At 42.1% G+C, this 15728-nt stretch overlaps 2 protein-coding genes across 3 annotated transcripts in view; one reads left to right on the top strand and one right to left on the bottom strand.

The window, feature by feature from the left end:
• The window catches only part of orc1 (origin recognition complex, subunit 1), a 28845-nt gene extending 25159 nt beyond the window's left edge, over positions 1–3686 (top strand). For both annotated transcript variants that reach the window (XM_041790401.1, XM_041790400.1), the window contains one exon: positions 3340–3686. In XM_041790401.1, coding sequence (XP_041646335.1) covers positions 3340–3534 — 195 coding nt within the window. In that variant the 3' untranslated portion in view covers positions 3535–3686. The remainder of the gene's footprint in view (positions 1–3339) is intronic.
• A 114-nt stretch (positions 3687–3800) lies between these two features.
• Positions 3801–15517, bottom strand: LOC121512757 (interferon-induced protein with tetratricopeptide repeats 1-like). The gene is made up of 2 exons (XM_041792193.1): positions 15406–15517; positions 3801–8207 (listed from the first exon to the last, which is right to left on the bottom strand). The coding sequence occupies exons 1-2, from the start codon at positions 15483–15485 to the stop codon at positions 6905–6907; spliced, it is 1383 nt and encodes a 460-aa protein (XP_041648127.1). The 5' UTR covers positions 15486–15517; the 3' UTR covers positions 3801–6904.
• Between the last annotated feature and the right edge of the window lie 211 nt (positions 15518–15728).

Raw genomic sequence — 15728 nt, 5'->3', positions numbered from 1 at the left:
TTTCACAGACTTTTATTTTGAAGTCGTTTCTGGGAAAGTTATTTAGAGAACTCAGTCGACTGCAAGATGCTTCGCTATATCTTGGTGTCTCTGCCAAACTTTCGGCGTGTTTAATAATAATAGTAATAATAATAATAATACTATTAATAATTGCATAATAGTGGTAAAAAATTTAAATATCAAGTTATAATAAGCTTATTCATCTGAGATCTCCCTTTCAATCCTTACCATCCTCTCAGTCTCTTTTTTCTGCAGATGCTTTATGAGCGTTCTATAAACCAGATTAGTTTTGTTTTCTCCTGTTGTTGAAACGAGGTGGGTTCCATTTCTGCAGCGTAATGCTGGCATTTAACTGTTTTAACCCCAAAATAACAGTGATCTAATTTTTCTCATATTTCAAACTTTCTGGTGCTGTAAAATAATATCACAACTATCTGCGCAGATGTGATTCAGTGATCAGAAACCGGGATACTACTTTCTCTCATGTATACAGGGATATGAATAACCGGGTTTTTCTGTGCACATCTAAACACAGTATCCAGGATATGATAAAAACCGGGATATGACTCATCACCGGGATACTCAAGTCCATGTAAACACAGTCAACGATTTAGCTTAGTTTTAGCAGTGGAGTTATGCTACTACAGATTCTACAGCGGCTTCTCTGACACGTTTTTCTCCACAGTCAGGATCTTTGAGCCTCAAACACACCTTCAAACAGCTGTTAAAGCTGCTGTAATAGAAGTCGCTGCTGCGCCGGGCTAAAGACAAACTGCCATGAGTCCGGCTCCTCTAAAAGACCCTGTGAAGGGAAAATAAATCTGTATTTAGGTTTGTTGTATGACAGCTCACTGTGTTATGAACCCCTAAATCAAATTTCAGCCAAATAAAACATCTCTAAGTTTCTGAATTTAAGCTTCCAAATGAAAAATGAGGCAGTAAAATCTGCTTCAAGATGGTGTGGGCGTGTCTGTTGAATGAGCTGAAGCCACACCCACTCAGGAGAAATATGATCCTCTTAGATAAAAAAAAAAAAGCTACAATCTGAGAAAAGCTCTCACGCTATTAGCCCCGCCCCTTGACCTTACGTTGACCTCATGATCAGAGCACAGCTGCCTGGCTCTGGTCCAGAGAAGAGACAAAGTCTGTTTTCTGTCTCAAATCTCTGTTCTGATGCTTTAAATCAGCGTTACTCAACCAAAGAGCCAAATGGTTGAAAAAAAAAAAAAAAAAACATTTGCAAGAGCCACAATCTACGGAGCCCCTTTAGGGACATGGGAGGAAAAAAAATTAAGGGAGAAAAAATTTTTTTTAGGGACATGGGAGATTTTTTTAAACAGTTTGCAAGAACTCACAGAAAGTTTTGTGAGATCTTGCAAAAGTAGATTTAAATGACAGAGCAGTAACTACTTCCGGGTCAAACCAACCAAAACAACGGAGGGCGAGCGGGGGGGGGGAGATTCACTGAATTTTACTTCAAAATTGGCCTAAAATTTAAATGCCTTTCTCTGAGATTAAAAGCATGCCCAAGACTAAGCATGGATTGAATTTCTTTAAATTTTAAGCCAATTTCCAACTTCGATAGAATTATAAAGATATTCACAGATTCTGCCTTTCTGCCATAATAACTCAGTAGAGGATCATCCCATTTACGAAAACCCTCAATCACCGTACGTATTATGGAATGATTTCTATCTACTTTTGTGAGATCTGGCAAAACTTTTGCGAGATCTCGCCAACTGTTAAAAAAAATCTCCCCCTTTTTTTTATTTTATTTTTTTTTATTTTTCATGTCCCTTACAATTTTTATTTTTCTCCCTTAATTTTTTTTTGTCCTTTGTCCCTTAAGGGGCTCCATAACAATCTAAGTGGTGAAAAGCGGCAAATAAAATAAGTTAAAGGTTACAAAAATGGTCAAAAAGCAGCAAACACAGGGAGAAAAGTGGCAAAAATGGGTGGGAAGAGACCAAAAAATGAGTTACAGGTGGCAAAAATGGTCCAGAAGTAGCTGAAGCATGGCAAAAATGAGTGAAAAGTGACTAAAATGGGCAAAAAAAAAAAAAAAAACAGAAAAAAAGGTGGGAAAAATGGGCAAAAAGTGGCATGCAAAACGCAGCTTAAATGGGTGAGAAGTGGCAAGAAGGGGCAAAAAATTGCAAAAAGCGGGATAAAAGTGACAAAATGAAGGGGCAAAAATGGGCTTAGGATGGCTAACACTGTGAGAAAAGTGGCACAAAAGGGCAGATGTAACTAAAATGGTAGAAGTGGCAAAAAATAAGTAAAAAGTAACTAAAATGGACACAAATCAGCAAAAAGGTGGGTAAATGGACAAAAAGAGGCCTTTCATTGCTAAAAAGCAGGATTAAAGTGGCAAAAATGGGCTAAAAGCAGTAAAATTGGAATCAAAGTAGCAATAAATTGCAAATAAGGGCAATGGAAGTAAACAGACAAAAATAGAAGTTGACAATTAAGTTTGACAGTTGAAGCCTACTGTGTAAGTGTGGGAAACAAACTGATTTAAGTGACTTGCAATGGATAATTTATGAGGTCACATTTTCAATTTTTAGGTTTTCTGGGGGAATAAAGTTTCAAATTGAGACATAAAAGAGCCACAAATCATCACAAAAAAGAGCTACATGTTGAGTATCACTGCTTTCAGTGATCCATAGACCACTGTGGCTGATAGATTTGGTAAATTTACCTCACAATGAAGAAAAAACAGCATTTCACTGACTGTTAACTCTCAATAAAGGCAGAGACATCAGCTAACAACAGACTGGACTGAGATGAACTGCTCTGTGATTTTAGATTGGAGCGTTAGAGGGGCGGGGCCATTCCCTACTGTCATGAGCCCACATATTGGCCCCGCCCACATGAAACCCAGCCAGGATAGGGGTGAAAAACTTTCTAACAGTCTAAATCCAGAATTCAGTCACATGTAAATCTCAGTGTTTTACATGTTTACAGCAACCAGATTCACACATTTCTAGAGTGTTCAGACACCAACTTTAGATTTCACTTTACAGGGACTTTAAAGCTCAGACAGGCAAAACACTCGCTTCATGTTGCTGTTATTACAGACCTCAGACTTCAGGAGGACAGAACACACCTTTCACCTTAGTACTAGCCTTCACATTGATCACAGACACACACAGGTGATGTTTTTGACCTGGCTGCTCTTTAGTGTCAGAGATAAACGTGCTGATGACAGGGCTCAGACTGAGCTGTCGTGTCACGCTTACGTTAGCGGCGGCATCATTTCTACGCTGCAACACGAGCGTTTGAACCAGTGTTGATGGTGTTACATCTTGCTGATTTTCCCTGTGTTTTGTCTGTCAGGTGTTTGTGCAGCACCAGGCTCTGTGTCGGGTGGAGGGTCTGCAGCCCATCAGTGTGTCCGAGGGCCTGGCCGTGTGTCAACGTCTCGGGGCCTGCAGGATCCTCCTGCTGGAGCCGAGCCGCCTGGGAGTCCTGCAGCGAGTCCGGCTCAATGTCAGCCAGGACGACGTGGTGTTTGCCCTGAAGGCTGACTGAAAGGTTCAGGATATTTACTGATGGATGGCTTTTATTTGTACTTTTGATAGCCTGTGTTTTACTGTTTCAATGTCTTTGATTGATATTCAATTCTAGCCTTTTTATTTGGGAGTATTTCCTGTCAAAATAAAAGCCTTGTTGGCGTTCTTTTATCTCTTTTGGCCCTGAGTGATGTCTGCAGGTTCAAGATAAATCATCACATCTTCATCTGAATGGAAACCTCCAACCAAATATTTCTCTGGCAGGTGAAAGAGAAACAAATGCTCTAAAGATTTAAAACTTTATTTCAATCTAAATGAGAAAAAACAACAATGCAGTTTTCCAGTAATAACACAACAAAGAGTTATGACCTCTGAGTGTTTCCACATTAAACCTCAGTTTTCCCTTTTTTCTATTCATAAAACAGTGGATTTTTATTTAACTCCATTTTTGTCAGTACAATGACAATAACGCTTCACAGCATACAGTCAGTTTCATCTGGCTGTAATTTTGCTAAACATCAAAATAATGCTTAGATAACGTCACAAACTGAGGCTGGTTTATCGATGAGAAGACAGACTTTACTGTCCCTGTAGGGAATTTATCTGAAATAATTTTACAGAAACAACTCAAAGTGTCCTACAAAGGCAAAAGCATTACACAAAATTCAATAAAACCACAAAATCATTAAACTCAAAATACAAGTGCAAAGAATAAAGTCGTCAAACTGCAGGTTTAGGTGCATTAAGAGAAATCAAATTCACAAGAAATCACATTTCTTTACTTTTACATTAATGACAATGTTTAAAAACAGACAGAATAACTTTAAATCTTTGGCTACATGATCATTAAGAAAAAAACGTCATCATAATCCAGATGAAAGTGCATAAATTCTGTAATAAAACGCTCATTTTTAAGGTTTGTCCCTTATTTACGTGGGTTTTCATGGGTCAACAGTGGAAGCGGCTTCATTGTTAACTGTTAAACTTGTCTATCCAACTTATTTTCTTCCATTTTTACTGTTTTATATCAGTAATCCTCTGATCTAGCCTCTGGACCCTCCACAGGTTCCATCAGGACAAAATCGGGCCAAATTTCTAAAAATATTTGGAAATCATTCAGACTCAGTAAAAGATGGTACTGTCTCGATACCAGATAGATACAGGACAGAACATGACACTATTAATTTCACTGGTTTAACTAACTCAGAGTGTTTTAAAGTAACTCAGACTTTTTAAAATGAACTTAGAATTGACTAGAAAAAAATACAACTTCAGCTGAAATAGCGTGGGGATACTGAGAGCTGAACTGTGGAAAAAATTGCTGAAAAAGCAAAAGAATAGCTGAAAATAGCATAAAAATCTCTAAATAGCATAAAGGGCTTAAAAGCATAAAATAGCTGAAAATAATAAATAGCTAAAAGGCATAAAAATGGTTGAAAACTGCATAAAGCTGAGGAGTGCAATACCTGATTAGTGAAAAATGTAAAAAAAAAATTAAAAAATTAGAAGAGAGCCATTTAGAATTTTGTCTGAAAATTTACACTTAAGCACATTGTTTTATAATATTTTTCAAATTTAAAAATGATAAAGCCACTTGTATGTGACAGTGTAAGAGAGTGTTGATGTGTGGTGTGTGTGTCTGAAAGACTCCCAGGTCGCTATGGTCAGAGCCTGTATTACATCATAGCTCATCAGTCACAGCTGAGGTCAAAGCTAATTAGTCACCCCTGTGAAAGAGTCTGTTAAAACAGCCCAGAAAACTGAGTTGAGTGGCCAGAACATGCACTCAAATAAAGTCAATTCAAGCTGTACTTGTGAAACCTAGCAGAAAACCAAAGGTATCATGGGAATCAGCAGAAGTTGCTGAACGTGGCGATATATTTTTATGTGTGGGAAGCAAAAAATCATACTTCAAGAGTAAGTTAAAAAAGTGGTTCCAAAAGCCCACGCTGAGAACCTCAGGATGGAATTAATATTAGTGTAGATGAGCAGCTGAAGGGGTGTTGGTCACGCTTTGAAGCTCACTTCGCGAAAACTGTTGATCCTTTTGACCTTAAATCTTTTTTGTGAGCAAGAGCGGATATGTGGCTATGTTCTGCCATATTTGTTATTTCTCTGGAGCAAATGTTTTTTTTTTTGTTTTTTTTTTCAGGAGAGCTGTTTTTTCTACTCACAACCCTTCTCCTGCAGTCTAGTGATGATGTCATCACTCTAAGTCTCTCCATGTACTCCACTGTAAAATGTCTGAGATAAAGTTTGATCAGCAGAAAGCAAAATTGTTGAAAAAGTATAAATAGTATAATAAAGTATTAAAAATAGCTGAAAAGAGCACAAGAAGCTGCAGGGTATGATAGTAGAAAAGTGAAAATAGCCCAAGAAATGGCAAAGTTATGAGGACTTGAAAAAAGTGCGGATTTGTGAAATTTTGCCATCTGTTGAACATTGTTAAAGTTAAATATTTAAAAAACCCTAAAAGTTAGGAATGAGAGAAATCATAGCAGTTGAATGACGTAGAAACTGAATTTTTTAAAGTGTAAACGGTGCCGATATGACACAGTATGAAGGAGGAGATAGCTGGCACGGAAGCAGAAAAATGGCCGACACGAAAATCAATAGTGTGGATGCTTACTCAGTTGACTCAACTGATCCAGAGTTGATTTAACTCAGTCAGAGTTGATTGATTTCACTGACTCAGATGATTTAACAAACGTTTAGTTGATTTAACTAACTCAGGGTTTATTTAACTAATCCCGAATTAATGGAGCTAAATTAGTAGATTTATTTAACTTTAATTGAACTGATTTAGCGTTGATTTCTGTAACTCAGAGTTGGTTTAACTAAGAGTTGATCAAACCAACTCAGAGTTGAAATAATTAACCCTGCATTGATTGAACTGAGTCAGAGTTGATTGAACTAACTCAGACTTCAATTTAATTAAATCCTAGTTGACTGAACTAACCCAGAGTTGATTTATGTAACTCTAAGTTAATATAACTGAGTCTGAGTTGATTTAACTGACTCAGAGTTTATTTAGATATCTCCGAGTTGATTGAACTGAATTAAATTTGCTTTTCCTGGAACTGAAAACTCGGGGTTTCTTATCTGAGGGTTGATTCCCTCAGAGCCAAGGGTTACTCTGAGTTTGTTGAACTTCCTTCTTGAAATGGTTCCCTGCTCCTGAAAAACATTTTTGTTGCTATCCAGAAAATGGCCTTGTTTATGTCCAGGTTGTCTAGCATTATAGCTGTGTGGTCGTACCTGCTAGTGGTGGACGGCTCTGTTTCTGATTTGATTTAGAGTTACTAGAACTTGTAGTCTATCTGATGTTAATCTTTTAGTTGACTAATCCTACAAATTCCTACAATATACCTCTGTTCTTCTGGAGAACTCTACAGTTTCAGCTTAGCCAGAAACTGCTCAAGATCTTGAGCCCTTCGGTTCCAGGTTGTGGTGTCTTTTATTCTCGTCAGAGCTCTGATACTTTCATCACGATAGAAGCTCTGTGCTGGTATTGAAGCAGCCCTCATGTGGAACTGAATGGACCCTTGGTGATCCTTCTTATCATAGTGTAAATAATTTGCGAACTTGTTGTAAAGAAGCTGTTTTTCTGCAGGCTCCAGATCCCTGCGGAGCAGTTTCTGGTAGATCTGCTCACATTTAGCCTTCTCATTACTCGATTTTGCATACATGTTTGCAAGGTCGATTTTCTTGACGAAGGAAGAGTTGGGGTAAAGAGAAATCACCTCCTTATGGAGACTGATCGCTCGGTCTATCATCCCTGGCCTTTGTCGACCCTCCCTGACAAACATAATCCTCCATTTGTAGCAGAGTGCAACACACCGTTTAAGATAACGCTGGCCTGGGTGTTTATTTAGAGCCTCCTCAGCCAAATCAATGGCCTCATCTGCAGATACATGGTTAGAGTAAACTCTTAGTAATGGCTTTATACCACTGTAGCTGCTGACCGGATTCTTTAAGATCTGCCTTCCTAACTCACGCACTTCATCCTCCACTTTTTCCCCTTTCTTGGCAAGTCGTGTAAGGTAGACAGCAGCGAGGTACAAATTCTCTGCATCCTGTTCCTTTGCTAGTTTAATTTTCTCCAGCAGTTCGCTGTCGATGTCTTGGTGCTTTTTGGAGCTCGCTAACCCTATAACATAGCTGGTGTTCCACTCTGCCCTGTCCGGCTGCATGCTGATGGCTTTCTCGAAGCACTCTGCAGCATTTAGGCTCTGCACTGCACCAAACTTCATCAAACTCCAGGCTTTCTCAGCGTAGACCTCTGGGTGGTGCTGGCCCGGGGATGGAGATGGGTATCTTCGAATCAGGTCATCCACCTTGGACAGGTACTTCTGACTCTCTTCCTGTTCTCCGAGGTGGTGGTGCAGCCAGGCCATGTTCCCATAGTTCACCACCAACCAGGGGCCCTCGTCTACATGTCGTATCTGGCTGAAGGTCTCTGCAGCCTCCTGGAACAGTCTTTGAGCGTCTTCAGTGAAGCCCAGCTTGAACTCAAAGAACCCCCGCAGGTTGTAGATGTGGCCCAGCCAAGGGTTTCCCGCCTCGGTGCCAATGTCCTCCAGCTTTTCCTTCCGCCGTAAAAGTCTGGACTCATTGGGGTCCTGATACCAAGTGAAGTGGCACTGCAGGGCCTCCAGCTTGGCTTTAAATCTCCTGTCACTCATGGTGGCACTGTTGAAGGATAAAAACATTGTAAATGATATTGTTCCATGATTAATATACTCCATAATTTTAATAGTGTTAATAATAACGACTCCAGATGGTGAAGAAAAAGACTCCAGCTTTTTAAATGTGATTTTAAAACTGATCCCCGACCCGCGGTTGGGGCCCACAGGCGAGTGCCTGGTGGCCGAGCCTTTACCCAGTCTGAAAGGGTGACATGGGTTCATCCGTGTGTGGGCTCACCACCCACAGGAGGAATCAGTGGGGTCCGGTGCAATGTGGATTGGGCAGCAGTCAAAGGTGGAGACCTTAGCAGTCTGATCCCTGGTTATGGAAACTGGCTTTTGGAACATGGAATGTCACCTCTATGGTAGGGAAGGAACCTGAGCTGATGCAAGAGGTTGAGAGATACCAGCTAGATATAGTCGGGCTCACCTCAACGCTTAGCTCAAGTTCTGGAACCAACCTACTCGAGAGGGGCTGGACTCTCTTCTTTGCTGGAGTTGCTCCGGGTGGGAGGTGGAGGGCAGGTGTGGGCTTACTCATAGCTCCCCGGCTCTCTACCTGTGTGTTTTGAGTTTTACCAAGTGGACGAAAGGGTTGGCGAACAGATCCTGACTGTTGTTTGTGCTTATGCGCCAAACAGCAGTTCAGAGTACCCACCCTTTTTTCGAGTCCTTGGGACAGGTGCTGGAAGATACCCCTACTGGGGACTCCATTGTTCTGCTGGGGGACTTCAATGTTCACATGGGCAATGACAGGATGACTTTAAAAGGCATGATTGGGAGGAATCGCCTGCCGGATCTGAACTTGAGCAGTCTTCAGTTATTACACTTCTGTGCTAGTCACAGTTTGTCTATAACTAACACCATGTTCGAACATAAGGGTGTTCATAAGTGCACTTGGCACCAGGACACCCTAGGTCGCAGATCAATGATCGACCTTGTGGTTGTAGCAGCTGATCTGCGGCCACATGTTCTGGACATTCGGGTGAAGAGAGAAGCAGAGCTGTCAACTGATCACCACCTGGTGGTGAGTTGAATCAGGTGGTGGAGGAAGACGCCAGTCAGACCTGGTAGACCTAAACGAACAGTGAGGGTTTGCTGAGAATGTCTGGCTGAGGCCCCTGTCAGGATGGTCTTCAACTCCCACCTCCGGCAGAGCTTCGACCACATCCCGAGGGTGGCAGGGGACATTGAGTCCGAGTGGACCCTGGTGCTTGTTGTGGTGGTAATCCTCGAACCTGCTGGTGGACACCAGAAGTGAAGGGTGCCGTCAAGCTAAAGAAGGAGTCCTACAGGGCATGGTTGACTTGCGGGACTCCTGAGGCAGCTGACAAGTACCAGCAGACCAAGTGCCATGCGGCTTCGGCAGTCACTGAGGCAAAAACTCAGGCATGGAAGAAGTTTCGGTGAGGCCATGGAACAAGACTTTCAGTCGGCTCAAAGCGACTCTCTGTCTGCACTGTTTACAGTGGGGATGGGGAGCTCCTGACCTCGACTGAGAGTGTAGTTGGGCGGTGGAAGGAATACTTCGAGGATCTCCTCAATCCCACCGACATGCATTCTGTGGAGGAAGCAGAGCCGGAGGACTCAGGGGTGGGCTCACTCGTCAGCGGGGTTGAAGTTGCTGCAGCAATTAAACAGCTCCGCAGCGGCAGGGCCCCGGTGGTGGATGAGATTCACCAAGAGTTCCTTATGGCTCTGGATGTTGTAGGGCTGTCCTGGTTGACACGCCTCTGCAACATTGCATGGACATCAGGTTAAGTGCCTCTGGAGTGGCAGACCAGGGTGGTGGTCCTCCTTTTTAAAAAGGGGGACCAGAGGGTGTGCTCCAACTACAGGGGGATCACAATTCTCAGCCTCCCTGGTAAAGTCTACTCCAGGGTGCTGGAGGGGAGAGTCCCGCTATTGGTCGAACTTCTGGTTCAGGAGGAACAAAACGGTTTTCGTCCTGGCTGTGGAACACTGGACCAACTCTGTACCCTTGTGAGGGTGCTGGAGGGAGCATGGGAGTTTGCCCAACCAGTTCACTTGTCCTTTCTGGATCTGGAAAAGGCTTATGACTGTGTTTCCCGAGGTATCTTGTGGGGGGTGCTCTGGGAATATGGGGTTGATGGCCCGTTGTTACTGGCTATTCGATCTCTGTATTGTCAAAGCGAGTCTGGTTTGCATTGGCGGCAGTAAGTCAAAACGTTGCCAATTAGGGTTGGACTCCGCCAGGGCTGCCCTTTGCCACCGGTTCTGTTCATAACTTTTATGGACAGAATTTCCAGGTGCAGTCAAGTGGTGGAGGGTGTCAGGTTTGGCAGCCTAAGGATTCCATCTCTACTTTTTGCAGATGATGTGGTCCTGTTGGCTTCATCGAACACTGACCTCCAGCTTGCTCTGGGACGGTTTGCTGCCGAGTGTGAAGCGGTTGGGATGAGGATTGATACCTCTAAGTCTGAGGCCATGGTTCTCAGCCGGAAAAGGGTGGACTGCCCACTTCGGGTCGGAGGAGAGTCTTTGCCCCAAGTGGAGGAGTTCAAGTATCTCTGGGTCTTGTTCACGAGTGAGGGAAAGATGGAGCGCGAGATTGACAGACGGATTGGTTTGGCGTCTGCCGTGATGCGGGCGTTTATACCGGTCCGTTGTGGTGAAGAGAGAGCTGAGCCAGAAGGAAAAACTCTCAATTTACCAGTCGATCTACGTTCCAACCCTCACCTATGGTCACAAGCTGTGAGTACTGACCAAAAGAACAAGATCACGAATACAAGTGGCTGAAATGAGCTTTCTCCACAGGGTGTCTGGGCTTAGCCTTAGAGATAGGGTCAGGAGCTCGGACATCTGGGAGAGACTCAAAGTAGAGCTGCTGTTCCTCCGCATTGAGAGGAGCCAGATGAGGTGGTTTGGGCATCTTGTAAAGATGCCTCCCACATGTCTCCCTGGGGAGGTGTTTCGGGCATGTCCATCCAGGAGGAGATCACGGGGCAGACCCAGGACACCTCGGAGAGATTACATCTCTCGGCTGGCCTGGGCACGCCTCGGTATCCTCCCAGAAGAGCTAGTGGAAGTGGCCAGGGAGAGGAGTGTCTGGGCTTCTCTGCTAAGACTGCTGCCCCCATGACCCGGACCCAGATAAGTGGAAGAAGATGGATGGATGGCCCGACTCAAAAGTTGGAGGTCAGTGATTGTTAAACCTCTTCCAGCCTCTGGTGCCCCATCCCTACTTTTCTGAGATGTGCTTTCAAATATAAAATGAGCTAATATTTTTTACTGAAATGGTGAAATGTCTCAGTTTAACATCAGATATGTTGTTTATGTTCTATTGTGGATCAAATCTGGGTTTATGAGATTTAACAACTACTGACTACTGTTTTAATTTTCACTCTTGGAGCATGCCCCCCCCCCCCCCCCAAAGTATCTACTTTGCCAAGAGAGAACTAAGGTCATGTGATCACTAATATCAGGCCATGTGGCTGTTGGTTAAAATGAAACTCTGCGGCCACACATGGTCTGATTAGATAGCATCATTTTGTGTGTTGGATCAGTAGCATTGGTGCTAGCATCTTGGCTAACAGTTCTCTAACTTAAGAGCTGAAAAATGTGTGGAGCTGTTATTTGGTTCTGATGTTGAATTTATTAATTCATGCTACTTTTTAACCTATTTTCACTACATTTTCTGCACATTTTTGCCCCTTTTACCCCACTTTTGCTGCTTTATGTCCTTTTTTGCAACCTTTTTTTTCAAATTTTTTTTACCCATTTATGCCACTTTGAGCCTGTTTTTCTGCTTTTTGACCATTTTGGCCAGTTCATTTCACTACTTTTATATTATATTTACCAGTTTATTTTGCCACTTTAAACTCATTTTTGCCACTTTCTCGTTCTTTGACACTTTTTGCCTCTTTTTACTCATTTGCACCACTTCTATTTGCCACATCTAACATTTTTTGCCACTTTTTGCTCATTATTGCTACCATTTTTTCCACTTATAATCAATTTTTGCTGCTTTTTGCCCTTCCTGACACTTTTACCCATCACATCATTTCTTTCTGCAACTTAGAAGCAATTTTTGCTAATATCACTTTTTTATATACAATTTTTGCCGCTGTATTCCCCATATTCAACTTTTTTGTGCCTCTTTTTGCCCATTCTTTACACTTCTTCCATTTTTTCCATGCTTTGCCTCTATTATCCCATTTTTGCGACTTCTTTTTGCCCTTCTTTGTCACTTTAACCCATTTTTGCCACTTTACTCCTTTTTAGAAGTTTTTATTGCCTTTTTAAGCCTATTATGGCGGTCAGTTACTAAAACATCTCAGTAAGCATTTCTGAAACATTTCCAAGCAAATCCCCCAAAAGTTTCTTAGAAATTTCACAACAATGTAAGACATGTTGCTCCCATGAAGAAAATTCCAAAATTCCCACAAAAATGCAAATAAAGAGTCAAAGCACTCTCGCCTTGTATCTGAAAACCTTCGTCGCCTTCTCCACATCGTGGAATTTTCTAATTCTACAAACTCATTTAATGCCTTTTTGTCTTTAGATGCAGAGAAGGCATTGAGTGGCATTATCTGTGGGCGGCATTGAATCACATGGGCTTCAGTTATAAATTTGAATCTATAGTTCAGCTACTCTATTCTAATCCATCAGCCATGGTTTTTACAGGAAACGCTTTCTCCAAACGCTTCCCAGTCTCTCGAGGCTCCCGGCAGGGCTGCCCACTCTCCCCCCTGCTTTTCGCTCTTTCTTTAGAACCTGTGGCCCAGGCAATCCGGCAATCAGTTTCCCATGAGCCTACTGTTATACAAGACACCAAGCATTACATCTCTTTGTACGCTGACGACATTCTGCTCTTTATGCAAAACATTTTTCAGTCTCTTCCCCATTTCTTAGATATATTCCATAATTTCAGTCAGATTTCTGGATATAAAATTAACTGGGAAAAATCAGCACTACTGCCTTTAAACCCACTCCCTCAAACATTCCAATTGTGGAAAACTTTAAATATTTGGGAATCACGGTCAGCTCCTCTGTTTCTCTTACAGTATCTTTTAATTACAAAAATGCACTTTCAGAGGTTAGGAATGACTTCCAAAGGTGGATCTGTTTCCTATTTCCCTTCCATTCCTGCATATCAGTAATGAAAATGAATATCCTCCCACGAATACATTTTTACAGCTCAACGCTTCCCCCACCCCATCCCAGTGGTTACTGGAAAGAGTTACATTCTGTAGTCTCAAAATGTATATGGTGGAAAAAGAAGGCTAGGATGAAACTCTCAAGGCTCCAAAGAGCAAAAAGGGAAGGTGGACTAGGTGTCCAAAACTTTCAGCTGTACTATTGGTCCTTTGTTTTACGCCCTCTTTCTAAATGGTTGGACCTTTTTATTTTAGTTTGTTGGCGCCCAGTTGAGCAAAACATCGTCCATCCACATAGACTGCAAGACTTAATATACTCCAACATTTCTCTTAAACAAGCACGAACTAAGTTTGGCAGCATCATTACTGAGCTTATCTCTGTTTGGCAGCATTCAAATACTTTATGCAATATTACATGAAAATGGTTTCTTCATTCGCCCATATTCCATAACTTTTCTCTACAAGTAGGAGGACTTCCAATTTCATTCCCCACTTGGAGCAAGAAGGGGGTGTAAACTTTATGTGATATTTTTGGGGTAGGGGGCTTACGTTCATTCCAAGACATTCAGAATCTCTTTAATCTACCGGGAACTTCTTTCTTTTTCTACCTTCAGCTGTGCACAGCAATGCGCACCTATGGTGTTCCCTGGGACAGCTCACTGACTGCCCATCCTTTTCATGCATTACTGACTAAACCCAACAGCATAGTTTCTACCTTTTATGGAAGCTACTGCTAATCTCCTATCTCTTTACAGTGCATGGATGAAGGACCTACCATCTACTGTTTGTAACTGGAATTCAATCTGGCAAAACTTCGTCCTGTCTTTCAGAAATCCTAACCACAGAGTTATTCGTTTTAACTTTATCCATCGCACATCTTATACTCCTAAAATGAAAGCTCTATCACCTCCTAATTGCAGTTTATGCCCTGATAAATCTGTTGGCACCTTTCTACATATGATTTGGGAGTGCCCAGGGGTGGCAGATTTCTGGAAGGGAGTTTGCGATGTTCTATCACGTATTTTGGCCAAACACGTTCCACTCTCACCAGACGCTCTTCTGCCTAATGACAGCTGTAGCTTAGAGCTTTCAATTAAACAGAAGGATGTCCTTTTAGCTGGCCTCACCACTGCCAAAAGACTTATAGCAAGTAGATGGACCCCCATTTATTATGGGTGCAGAAATGGTTGTTGGATTTTATTGATATTGCAAACATGGAATGCTGGACAGCAGAAATGCACCATGCTAAACCTGATAATGTAACATTTTGGTTTGGTACCATAAGAACTCTTAAGGCCTTACTATGAACGGCTTTATTACTTTTTTGGTCCATCCTCGGGGTCCTTGGGGTGGGTGGGTATGGGTTGGATGGGGTGTATTTTATTTTATTTTTCTTCTATGTATACCTGTGTTGTAATGATTGAGAGCAGAGGGACAGACTCATCTGGATTTTGCATGCTTTATTTTGGCCTGTTACTCATTTACCTTTTGTTCAATATTACTGTATGTGCACGCAAATGATCTTTCCTTCCTGTATTCTGCCTTCAACACCATGTGCATCCTTATTATGAACTTTTTTGAAAATAATAAAAAATTGGAAAAAAAAAAAAAGAAAGAAAAGAAAAAAAAATAAAAACACATTTTCATTGCAGGCTTCTCAAGGGCCCCTCCCTCCTGTGGGAGTGGCTACGCCCATGATCCTGACGTTTGTGCACATCATGGCTTAGAAGTCTGTCTACTTTGTTAGTTGTTTTTTATCAGTGAGCCCATGCACGTTGTAAATATTACCAATAAAAAGGTAATTCTGTTTAAAGAAAAGGGTTTACCTTTGTTAAAGTCTAAACTGAGTAATTCCTTGTTGCTCTGGTTAGAGTGGTTATTATTCAGGTTAAACATAAATACTGTAATCACAGCTTAACTTAACTACTGACCATTATTTTGCAGACCTCCATAGTCCCCCAGTAAAAAAGGGGAATAATAAAGAACTTCAAACATCATTTTGGACTTTGTTTGAATTTTGGTCCTTCCTAACCCCCCTACAGTTCCTCCTCTTCCTCAGCTCCTCCAGAATCAAACACTCACCTCTTGTTTTTGCCTTTTCCTCGTTTCGGCATTTTCCTGACCGTTGATAGTTCAGTCTGAGTTCTGGTATAGTTATTCATATACTCTTAGAACCAAAATGACGGGACGGCCACGAGCACGCAAATATAAAGACGTTGACGTAAAAGGAGGCGGGGCATGTTCGTGTGTCACCGCGCGGCTGAAACGCAGCGAAGTAGACCCGTTAGGTCCGATTTAGTCCAGAAACATATAAAGAAACCGGAGCAGACGTGACAGATACGGACAGAAATGGCCTTAATTACAGGAAACGGGGCTATGACGTGTGTGTGAGGCAGTGCGAGCGG

This window comes from Cheilinus undulatus, linkage group 7 (assembly GCF_018320785.1).
Source record: "Cheilinus undulatus linkage group 7, ASM1832078v1, whole genome shotgun sequence".
Lineage (NCBI taxonomy): Eukaryota > Metazoa > Chordata > Actinopteri > Labriformes > Labridae > Cheilinus > Cheilinus undulatus.
The sequence above is the reverse complement of the archived record's forward strand: the minus strand, read 5'-3'. Positions and strand labels throughout refer to the sequence as shown.